The 12,500-nt window shown below is 51.4% G+C and overlaps 1 protein-coding gene across 3 annotated transcripts in view; it reads right to left on the bottom strand.

The window, feature by feature from the left end:
• gse1b (Gse1 coiled-coil protein b) overlaps positions 1-8,773 on the bottom strand; it is a 164,712-nt gene extending 155,939 nt beyond the window's left edge. For 2 of the 3 annotated variants that reach the window (XM_035525144.2, XM_035525145.2), the window contains exon 1: positions 5,681-8,770. In XM_035525144.2, coding sequence (XP_035381037.2) covers positions 5,681-8,203 — 2,523 coding nt within the window. In that variant the 5' untranslated portion in view covers positions 8,204-8,770. Of the gene's footprint in view, positions 1-5,680 lie in introns of all 3 variants that reach the window. The other variant, XM_035525146.2, reaches the window with a different exon arrangement.
• Between the last annotated feature and the right edge of the window lie 3,727 nt (positions 8,774-12,500).

The following is a 12,500-nucleotide window of genomic DNA, read 5'->3' as shown; positions in this document are numbered from 1 at the left end:
AAGAGTGTGCACCCACCTACACACGTGCACATACACACACACACACACACACACACACACACACACACACACACACACACACACACACACAGGTTCAAAAGGCCGCCATTCAACCTGCTGCACCTGTGAAGTTTTTATGGATAGTTAAGAAGGCTCCTAAACCTTCCAATTGTCCTCTTGCCCATGCTTTGCACAAGACACACACACTAGACGACTCTAAGCAGCAGTACCTCCCAATACAAGCTTCCCCCAGCCCAGAGTGACCCCGCCTCCTTTAAGACAGAACATAGCCATGAAGTCCTCCACCTGTGTGACCTCTGACCTCAATTATACACACATCTTTTCCCAGTTCCCTGATGCCTGGGACCTGCGCAGGAGTTCTGGTGCTAAGTGCTAAAGTGTCTCACACACACACACACAGAGTCGGAGAGGCCGGAGTAGCTGGAGGTCTAGACTCTGTTGCGGACCCTTTCTCCCCCCCAACCCTCTTCACCCGACTCTCTGCTGTGGGGGGCGGGGGCGCGGGCGCGTGCTGCTTTAGGAGAGGGGGCTCTGGGGAGGTCTTTGCGGTTTCAGCCAAGATCAAAGGACAGTTTGTTTTCCAGTCCTCCCGTGACTCACTGTCAGGCAGCACAATGCCCCATTTTTTCAAAGGCCAGGCTGAGCTCCAGTGCCCTGAACCTAGCACCTGGGGGGGGGATCAGAGAGACAGGGAGAAAGAGAGAAAAAGAGAGAGAAAACGCCATCCAGAGCGGCTCATTCTCCATGGCCCCAGTACCATCTGTCTCACTGCACTGTAACTGTTAAGACGCAGCCCTGTACGAAGGTGACACTAGGTGGCTACGAACGGGTGCTGTGAGGAGGTCTAACCCCTCTATAGGCAAGTAAGGTATATGAATGTCTCAACGCCCCCTACGCGGGGCAACTCTGTCTCTTCCTAGCTCTCTTGACTTTAATTAAGTCACACAGTACTTCTACTTACACTCACTAGGCAGGATTAAAACAAAAATTCTGCTGACTCCACAGCCAACCACTAGCAGTTGATACGATGCCCGGGACTACAGCAATCCTGGCTTAAAAGGGCCAGAGGCCACCCAGGTCTCTCTTCAGGCACAGACCTGGACACCTTCTAGGCGGACTCTGGTCCTGCTTTATACTAGGAGCCCCTCCCCCCACTAGAGCAGGGGCATACCATTCACTGGTTCTGGGAGACACGAAGAAATGAACAAAACAGAAAATGCAATAATCACATTAATATATCAACAAGCAGTAGCAAAATTATGGCCATTTCATCGTTAATACGTGTGTACACTTCCTCCATAAAGACGATCGATGATCAGGTAGCTTAATCTGAAAAATATCTCTCTATTACAGTCATCCTTGCAACGTTTTCCCCTTTCTCCAGGATCTGAATGGACTGTTCTGGACCTGTAACGGGTTGGTGTTGGGCACATTGTCATCCTGGAGTGTGAAAACAGGTCTGGTGATGTGTTAGGGTTTGAGTGAGACCAGCCAAAGCCGAGACTTCTGGGTCACAGAGACCCATGACACAAATGTTTTGAGGAACAGATAGTGTACTGGAAACTAACTGGATCCAGGAATATGCAGGCACACACACACACACAAACACACAAACACATATAAGAATGCATTCAGTCTCTTAAGGATTCTTGTTTCACAGAAAAAAAGATCTTAAAAATATGGAAGCACACAACACACACAAAGGTGGGTAGAGAGTACACAAGACAAAACACCACACACACACACACACACACACACACACACACACACACACACATACACACACACACACACACACAGTGAGGCATCCAGGCTCGAGCAGCTCCACAGAAGTCTTCCTTCTCTAAATTTGGATGGATTCTCTTTCCTTTTCTCAGCCAATTTAGGACAAACAGCCCTCCCACCATCCATCCATCCATCCATCCATCCATCCATCCATCCATCCATCAATCAATCCATCAATCCATCCAGCCTCCTTACAGAATCTTCACACCCCCCCTGCGCCAAACCCAACCACCCAACCACCCACCCCGAAAACGCAATTCCAGAGATCCTCAGTCGTCTCTCTCCAATGTCTCCACGTAAATGGGAATCAGCTTCCAGGAGCTTGGAAATAAATCCCCTCAAATTCTGCAGGATTTGGGCCGAGGAGCGCAAGCTGGAGCCTCACGAGCTGTTGCCAGCGCCATCAGGACGTGGACCGTTCTGTCTGCGCAGCCCGAGAACGCAGCTATCCTCCCCTGGAGGAGAGGGGTGGTCCAAAGCCACAGCGGCCAACAGGCTTCCGCAGTCTTTTCCTAACCCCCGGGATGAGTGGCACACACTGTACTGGACCGGGAGGAGTAATATGGTCATCAGGGCAGGCGTGGTCTGATTGGATTTGTCATTGGACAAGGCATGGAGCAGGCAATACAGAAGGGTCAGGGTTTGTTTAATAAAGCAATCAGATGCCTGATTACACACGTGCGTGCGCGCACACACACACACACACACACACACACACACACACACACACACACACACACATGCGCACACGCGCACACACACACATGCACGCATGCACACACGCGCACACACACACACACACACACACACACACACACACTCCAGATTTGTGTCCTTTTCTGCTCCAGGTCTGACCTCTCCTTCTGAGCCTTACGCATAGTTATCACAAGTGCCTCTTGGGAAATGTAGTATTTCCTGCTCTGGGGTGGATTATGCAGCATTAATAAGAGAAAGATCACATACCCAGCAGTGTCTCCGATTACACTGCACAACTGTTTTGCATACAAACCAGAGGAAGTCTAGAAAAGTCTGAAATGCGACAAAACTGAGATGAATGAGGGGGGTTTTTGCTTTCTGTCTGTCTATGTCTATTAGGACAGGCTGAGTGTGTGCAGAACACCATGTGTTTAAATCCACTCTATGCGTCATTAATCGTTAAACTCAGGCAATACTGCCAGCGACTGCATGGATCTGCTGTCATGCCAAATACCTCATTGACTGCACACTGAATAATCGCACACTCACAGGGTTTACTCTCAATACAGGACAGCTCACACACACACGTGCGCTCACATGCACAAAAACAAAAAAAAACAACACACAGAGATTCCTGACTCCATCTCTCCTCACTGTCCATCTGGACAATTCCAAAGTTACTCACACACACCCACACACACACACACACACCCACACACCCAGAAAGATACTTCGGCACAAATGTGAGTGTGCTCTCTGTCCATGTATTACCAGAGTCCACTTTCTGTTATCAGTGGAATGTGCCATAGGAGTGCTTTCATGCTCATACGCAAGACTACAAGACTACATGATACATACACACACACACACACACACAGACACACATAATGTATTAGCTCGCTGGAACCTGCTTACACTATACTGTCCAAAAAAAAAAAGGTTGCTGGGAGGTCATGTGACTAGCTATTAATTACCTAACCAATGCAGTTTTGAGTGTGGGGAGTCCTCAACACCCAGAGGACATGCCAGCATCTGACGTGAGAGGCGATGCTCTGAGTATCGTCCTATCATTTCCCTCCTACTTACCTCATGTTTTACCTGGAGGGCAGGCGTGCCACGCTAGTAGCCTACATTCGCTCCCCCGCACCCTGTGGCGTAGTTACGGAGGCACGCCAGGCTTAAGCCATCTCTCTCTATATAAAGCGTCTGCGGAGCTCTCATTACATCGGCTAATTTGGAGCCGGTCGACGACAGACCCCCACCGCTCCACTCGCCTGCTTCCCGGAGGAAGCGGCGAAACCGTGAAGTGGGCACGCGCGGAGCGCGCACGCGGCAGTAAAACACGGGTGACCGGGCAGAAAGGCGACGGCGAAAAAGTTGGGGGGAAGGAATGTTTAAAAGAGTCTGCCTGCGCAAGCGCACATTCAGGGCAGGGGAGCGAAGGAGAAAAGTGAGCAGATGTGCAACTTTTCTCATGGCGTACAAGTAAGGACAGCAGTGCTTCAGAGCAGATCACATATCACTGTGGGACAGAGCACCTGTTTCCTCCCACCACGGGAGCCATTACTGTTACACCCTCTCCCTCCCCCTCGCACTCTCTCTCCCTCTCACCCCCCTCCCCCCACGCCTGTCCGCTAACATCAACCATTAGATCATGGCTTGGCTCAGGGCAAAAACACCTTGACATCCAGCAATACCTCCCACTGGCCCCTGGCCTGCACGCCCGGGTTCAGATGTCGAAGAGGATATGGTGGGGGGGGGTCACAGAGCTGAGAGGGAAGGTAGAAAAACAGCTTTCGCCCTCTCGCCCTCTCGCCCTCTCGCCCTCTAATCACTTGTTGCTTAAGATGAAGCAGAACAGCTGGTGTGTCTCTACCAAGCCCTGTCTCCTGTACACCCACTCAGAGAGACACACGCACACGCTTTCTCTCTCTCTTTCTCTCTCTCTCTGTCTCTCATTCGCAGACACGCACATGCCCACACGCACACTGAAGATGAATGACACACACAGATGTTCAGGCTCGCGGCTCACGCCCCGCGGCCTAGCCGAATCCCTTCTTCTCTGTCGCCGCCCCGGAGAGCAGCGCTTAGCGCCCCAGCCAAACAGCTGCACGTGGGGAGGCCGGCCGAACGTGGCAGGACGTGACAGGACACGACAGGACGCGGCAGGACGTGACAGGACGCGACAGGATGCCAAGCCATGCTGCCAGTCGCCAAGCGCTACTGGTGAATCACAGCGGGGCGCAAACCCAAACTCTCGCTGAGGTGCAGCCCTGCATAAATCTCTGCATTTAACAATGTGCACGGATCATTTCTGATTATTTATACTGCATTCTCTAACTGGCTGCATCGTTGCCTTTCTTTTTTAGCCGCACACACACTGCACACGCATACGCACACGAGAACTTCTTGCTGCTGCAGCGTATCGGCTGAGTTTCACTCCTAGGTTAGCAGGTGTGCACACTGTCATGCTTCCCCAAACAGCCACTCCTTGGTGGGCCGAGGGGCTCGGGCCGCCCTGCCACCCTGCCATGCTGCCCTGGAAAGGCCCTGCCAAGAACCGGGGCCCAGCAGGGTGGAACATTTACTGGAACAGTGTCAAAGTAAACAACAACAAAATTGGCTGATCCTTCACAGAGTAAGTCACTGAAAATGCCAAAGTGCCCCCCGCCCCCCCCGACACACACACAAGATCTCCTCCCACACACACACCCACACTGTTTCTCTTACGTAAACTGCATAACCACATCATCGTGCATTCTTACCTTGCATCCGCTGTGAACACACTCTCTGTACCCTTTCACACATACCCCCAGAAGACAAAGCTTGCCTCAACACCCAGTGCAGCCCCGGGGTGTTTCTCAGTGGCAGTCAGGGCACAAAAACCTACTCCTTATCTCTGCTTATGATGGATGTCATCACACAGGCCCAGTCAGAGACGATAAACAGCACTCAGAGCGTCTAGCTCTCCCGTTCCCTGACTTTGGGCCACGGGTGGAAGACGCACGGTTTTCCTCTCCCATAAACGTTATTGCCCCTACAAACGTCCTATTGCTCCTCCTGCCAAGCGGGTTATGGAGCGCCAAGAGCCGTAAATCGAATCATTGCGGCGTGCGGCGACGGATCTGGTGCAAACGGACGCTAACGCGTGTACCAGAGCCAGAAGCCACATGCTTACCTTGTGTCTGGTGGCAGCAGGAGCCGTGCGGTCCGCCCCGCCGTCGCGCTTCATGTTCTGGCCGGCCAACACCATGGACTTACATTCCACGCAGGAGCCGATGGTGAGCCGCTTGCCGTCGTCCACCACCAGGGTACGGCTGACCCGCGGGGCGTACAGGAAGACGGGCAGGCGGGCGACGCTCACTGCCCACAGGCCCAGTGGCCTCCTCTTCTCCCGCCGGCAGAAGAAACAGACGAAGGAGTCACAGCTGTACTGGCGGGACCAGGGGCTGCTGGACGGGCCGGCGCCCGAGCCCTCATGCTGGGCCCACTGGCCCAGAAGGTCATGGTAGCAGAGGGCACAGGCCGACACCAAGCCGGTGGCGTCGGCCGGGCGAGCGCGAGGCGCCGGTGGGTGCACGGCAAGAAAGGGGAAGAAAGGCTCCTTTTCTCCGCATCGACCGGGGGGGTTGACGTGCAGCTGGTGGTCCGCCCCCACTGAGAGTTCCGTCCCACACAGGTAGCAAGCCGAGGTATGGCCTGTCGCCGCGGCCACCCGGACGGAGGTGGAAATGGTCGCCTGCGCTACCCCGGGTCCGGTCGAGAGCCCCCCCCCTCCGGCGGCCTGGTGGTATCTGCCAAGGAAGGTGCTGACAGAGGCGATGAGCTCCTCGCTGAGGCAGAGGCGGTACGCAGCCCAGATGTCCTCCAGGATGACGTGACAGGCGGCACAGCAGTGCACCTGCCCGTCGCGCATGCCCCGGGCATTAGGCGGGCATGGCAGCTGGTTTATGAAAGGGAAGTACATCACGCCTCGGGCCTTACCTGCCCCGGCCCGGGCGTACGCCACTCTCACCTCTCCCCGGCAATCCTGCCCGCACAGGTAGCAAGCCTCCCTAGCGGGGTGCGCCAGAGGCAGAGAGGCCAGGGTGTGAGCAAGGGGCTGGATCTTGGGCGCGAGGTCCCCCCACTGAGGCCTGGCCCCGTCGGCGCTGCCAGACGGGGACAGGGCGTCGGTGGAGGCCACATCGAGCGGGACCACATACAGGCGCTGGAGCACGGGCACGGCGGCCAGCTCGAAACCCCGCCACTGCTGCATGAGTGACGAGTGGCAGCTGGCACACACCAGCGTGCAGCCGCCCGGGCTGAGGGGCACGGCGCCTGGCGGAGGTGTGTGGAGCCACAGGACGGGGAAGAAGGGCTCATCGGCGGCTCGCTCCTGTTTCTGCACGCACACCTTGAAGCGCCGGCCCGGGGACAGCCTGCCGCCGCAAATGTAGCACGCGCACTCGTCGACAGACAGACCGGGCTGATGCCTGGCTACCTGCGCGGCTTCTGCCTGGCCGTCAAGCGGGGGAGCGGCACGCTCCCTTGCGCTGCTCCCGTCTTCCCGCTCGTCGTCGCTCGTTACGTTAATCTCGTTGCTGTCAGACGCGTCGGAGTCGCCGGACGCGTGAAACTGATGAAGAGCATAGTGCCGCGCGGGGATGTCGGCGTCGGGCTGGCAGGCAACCTGCGCGCCAACAGGTGACAGGGGCGCACTTACATCGCCAACATCTGCGCCTTTACGGCCCGGGCGAAAGAGAAGATGCTGCAGTCTCGCGTTACAGCTGCTGTCGGCCGGGGGCTGGCGCACGGCGGCATGTATGGCATTTCGCTCCGGTAGCCGCTGCTTGTTGCGCATGATGATTCCGTTGTCTTGCACAGGTGTCTCGACAGAAGGGCCGCCATACCCGTGCGGTGCCAGACTCTCCTGGAACTGGGCCAGCGACACCGACGACATATGGTTCATCATTTTAGATGCACGCCGGGGCGGCACGACGCCGTCCGCTTTCGGCGTTTCCTGAGCGGCGTAGACACTGACAGGGTAACGGATCGCCCGCTGCGAATCGGGACTGCTTTTAACACCGACGGCGCAGTTGTTCCTCGCACCATCCCTGGACCCTCTGCTAACGCCAGAGGCTTTTAGAAACCCGTCCTTATTCCCACCTCTGTCCATCACATCCGCCTCTTGGTCGGACACGTTTTCGTTGTCGGAGAAAGACGAGAGATCCGATTCGTTGCCCTCGCAGTTCTGACTGCCGCCGCTCCCTCTCCTCTCCAGGTCGTAGGTGATGTTCCATTCTTGGGGAACCCGGCGCGCGTCGCACTGATACGGCCTCTTTAGCCAGTACATGCGCTTCTCGATCGGCGTGCGGCTCCGCTCGAACGAGTTCCACTGCTCCCCGAGGAAGCAGTGGCACACTGCGCAGACCAGAGCGTGACCGTCCGGGCTGACTTCCTCGGCGCCCGGTGCCGGCTCCTGGCTCTGCAGGAACGGGAAAAACGGACCGCTCTCTCGCTGATGTTGCACTTGCAACTTTTGCTCTTTTCCTGCGCTCACGCCGCTTCCGCATATAAAGCAGTGGACCGATGTCATACCGTTACGGGCTGGTTTGCGTGCGTCGCCCGGCGATGCACGCTCGTCCGCGGGCAAAGCCGCAGCCATGAGCCGGCGTTTCCTCGATACCGGCGCCGTATCCTTATCGCGGAGGTCGCTCATTTTCCACGCGGAACGACATCCGTGTCAAAAAGTCACGACAACGACACGGTGAATCGAAACGTGGCGCCGTAACCCGTGCTTTGCATGCACTTACATACATGCAAGTGAAACTCGCATGTAAACTTCAGACTTCAGCAATCTCGCACAACGACCGCGAGCTCATTCGGAGGTGTTCCGAAAGCCTAGAAAATCCCGTGAAAGCGCACATAGGTCTCGAGAAAAGAGCGACGTCCTGTATTACATCCAGCCGTGTGCGTTCCGGCGAAAATCCATGAGTAATTTGAGAAGATAACCCTTGTTAGAGTCGCGGGTCGCCTCTCCTCTAGCGAACTTCCCTGCGCTCTGCAAACTTTGGCTGCTAACTTGCTCACACTGTACACAGCGCCATCTCCAATTTACCAGATCCGTTTCAGGGGAACCACGACGCGGCTCCCACGTTCTTGCAGCTCGCCCAAACACTGAGCCTCCGGCGCTGCCTCTCAACATCTGTCTCTCAACATCTGTCTTGTAAAATGACCACCAAGAGAACAGAAGCGCAACTTCACAGCCCGTCCTTTTACGTTAAACAAACGATCGAAACCTTGAGGATTAACACACATTCTCACTTTCCACGCAACCTACATTTACGCGTTACATTTGACCCGCCTCCCCTAACCCCGCTATCAGCTTGGAATTATAACTCATAACGTACTGGCAGAAAGTTTATTTCTATGTAAAAAAAAATGTCTATCGAGTACGTGATCACTCCCTACAAACACACACACACACACACACACACAGAGAGAGAGAGAGAGAGAGAGAGAGAGAGAGAGAGAGAGAGAGAGAGAGAGAGAGAGAGAGGAAAACCATCCTTTTAGAATGTTATTTCTAATCAAATGTTAAAGGAAATAACCTTTGTTCTTTATCTGCTTTATTTTTTCCTTATTACTTACAATGCAAGCTGCTGTGTAATAGTGAAAGCGAATGAACTGTCGTGCTCACCACGCCAGAAGTGCACGTGTTTAAACGCGCATGGCTCAGATGTAGGTGCTACTTGAGCATCTGCCTAAGTGACAGAAGCTTTGGTGGCCCAGTAAACCTTAGTCACACCCTAAAACCATATACCTTATTGAAGGGAACTTAGTTACAAACACACACACACACACACACACACACACACACACACACACACACACACACACACACACACACACACAAACACACATTCACCATGTTTTCCAGGGAGGTCAGCAGTCAGACCCATATTGCATATGTGCTTCCAGGCAGTAGTGATTTCATTCTCCCCCTGACTCGTCTCATACATGACTCAGGAAAAGCAGCATGAGCACGCCTTTCAGCGTTTGGGTGTGGCTTCCTCTGTGACCTACACAGGAGTCGTCTATGACCAATCGAATCTCCCTCTCAGAGATGAAATAGGGAAATTAGCAGCTCAGCTAGGAAGGAGCACTGGCTAGCAGATCAGGTACACCGACATGGAAGTATTAAATAAAGGCTTGACATGTGTGTTTCCTCTTTCTCTGTTTCATCTCTCTCTCTCTCTTTCTCTCTTTCGCTCTGTCTCTCACTCTCTCTCTCTCTTTCTGTCTCTCTCTCTTTCTCACACACACACACACACACACACACACACACACACACACACACACACACACACACACACACACACAGAAGCTGTTTTCAGCCTCCCACCACCTTGTTTTTACAGAAACTCACAAAGTGGTTTCAGAATTCATTAAAAGTCGTTTCCTCAGTACATATAGAGCCACAATACTACAGTCATCCAAACACGGGTGTGTTTCACGGACAACACTAGAGTTATCCAAACACTGGTGTGTTTCAACCACAACACCAGAGTCACGTAAACACTCTTGTGTTTCATCCATAATACTAGACTCATGCAAACACTGTTTTGTTTCATCCATAACACTAGAGTCATCCAAACACTGTTGTGATACATCAACAACACTAGAGTCATACAAACACTGTCATGTTTCATCCACAATGCTAGAGTCATTCAAACACTGGAGTGTTTCACCCGCAACACTAGAGTCATCTAAATCCTGTTTTATTTATTCCACAACACTAGAGTTATCCAAACACTGGTGTGTTTCACCCACAACAATAGAGTCATCCGAACACTGTTGTGTTTCATCCACAACACTACAGTCATCCAAACACTGCTGTGTTTCATCCATAACACTAGAGTCATCCAAACACTGTTGTGTTTCACCCATAACACTAGTCATCCAAACACTGTTGTGTTTAATCAACAACACTGTAGTCATTCGAACACTGTTGTGTTTCATCCACAATACTAGATTCATCCAAATACTGTTGTTTTTCATACACAACACTAGAGTCAACCAAACACTTGTGTGTTTCATCCACAACACGAGAGTCATCCAAACACTGGTGTGTTTCATCCATAACACTACAGTCATCCAAACACTGTTGTGTTTCATGCACAACACTAGAATTATCCAAACACTGCTGTGTTTCATCCATAACACTAGAGTCATGCAAATACTGTTCTGTTTCATGCGCAACACTAGAGTCATCCAAACACTGTTCTGTTTCATCTATAACAATAGAGTCAACCAAACATTATTGTGTTTCATCGACAACACTGTTGTATTTCATCCACAATACTAGAGTCATCCAAACACTGTTGTGTTTCATCCACAATGCTAGAGTCATTCAAACACTGGAGTGTTTCACCCGCAACACTAGATTCATCCAAACACTGTTGTGTTTCATCCACAATACTACAGTCATCCAAATACTGTTGTCTTTCATCCATAAAACTAGAGTCATCCAAATTCTGTTGTGTTTCATCAATATCACTAAAGTTATCCAAACATTGTTGTCTTTTATCCACAATGCTAGTCATCCAAACACTGGTTTGTTTCACTCACAACGCCAGGGGTCATCCAAGCAGGGGTGTGTTTCACCAACAACACTAGAATCATCCAAACACTGCTGTGTTTCAGCCATGATGCTGGAGTCATCCAAACACTGTTGTGTTTCATCCATAACACTAGAGTCATCCAAACACTGTTGTGTTTCATCAACAACACTGTAGTTATTCGAACACTGTTTTGTTTCATCCACAACACTAGAGACATCCAAACACTGGAGTGTTTCATCCATTGCACTAGAGTCATGCAAACAATGTTGTGTTTCATCCACAACACTAGAGTGTTCCAAACACTGTTGTGTTTCATCCACAACACTACAGTCATCCAAATACTGTTGTCTTTCATCCACAACAATAGTGTCATCCAAACACTTTTGTGTTTCATCAATATCACTAAAGTCATCCAAACATTGTTGTCTTTCATCCACAATGCTAGTCATCTAAACACTGGTTTGTTTCACCCACAATGCCAGGGGTCATTCAAGCAGGGGTGTGTTTCACCAACAACACTAGAATCATCCAAACACTGCTGTGTTTCAGCCATGACGCTGGAGTCATGCAAACACTGTTGTGTTTCATCCACAATGCTAGAGTCATCCAAACAATGTTTTGTTTCATCCACAACACTAGAGTCATCCAAACACTTTCATGTTTCATCCACAATGCTAGAGTCATTCAAACACTGGAGTGTTTTACCTGCAACACTAGAGTCATCAGAACACTGTTGTGTTTCATCCACAACACTACAGTCATCCAAATACTGTTGTGTTTCATCAGTATCACTAGAGTCATCCAAACACTGGTTTGTTTCACCCACAACACTAGAGTCATCCAAGCAGGGGTGTGTTTCACCAACAACACTACAGTCATCAAAACACTGGTGTGTTTCATCCACAATGCGAGAGTCATCCAAACACTCGTATGTTTCATCCATAAAACTAGAGTCATGCAACCACTGCTGTGTTTCATCGACAACACTAGAGTCATTCAAACACTGGTGTGTTTCATCCATAACACTACAGTCATCCAAACTCTGTTGTGTTTTATCCATTACATTAGAGTCATGCAAACACTGTTGTGTTTCATCCACAACACTACAGTCATCCAAACACTGTTGTGTTTCATCCATTACATTAGAGTCATGCAAACACTGTTGTGTTTCATCCACAACACTAGAGTCATCCAAACACTGTTGTGTTTCATCCACAACACTAGCGTCATCCAAACAATGTTTTGTTTCATCCACAACATTAGAGTCATCCAAACACTGTTGTGTTTCATCCACAACACTGGTCATCCAGACACTGTTATGTTTCATCTACAGCACCAGTCATCTGAACACTGTTATGTTTCGTCCACAACACTAGAGTCAACCAAATACTC

This window comes from Electrophorus electricus, chromosome 6, assembly GCF_041902795.1.
Source record: "Electrophorus electricus isolate QZ-2024a chromosome 6, ASM4190279v1, whole genome shotgun sequence".
NCBI classification, from domain to species: Eukaryota; Metazoa; Chordata; class Actinopteri; order Gymnotiformes; family Gymnotidae; genus Electrophorus; species Electrophorus electricus.
Note: the sequence above shows the minus strand (reverse complement) of the source record. Positions and strands in the feature narration are given on the sequence as shown.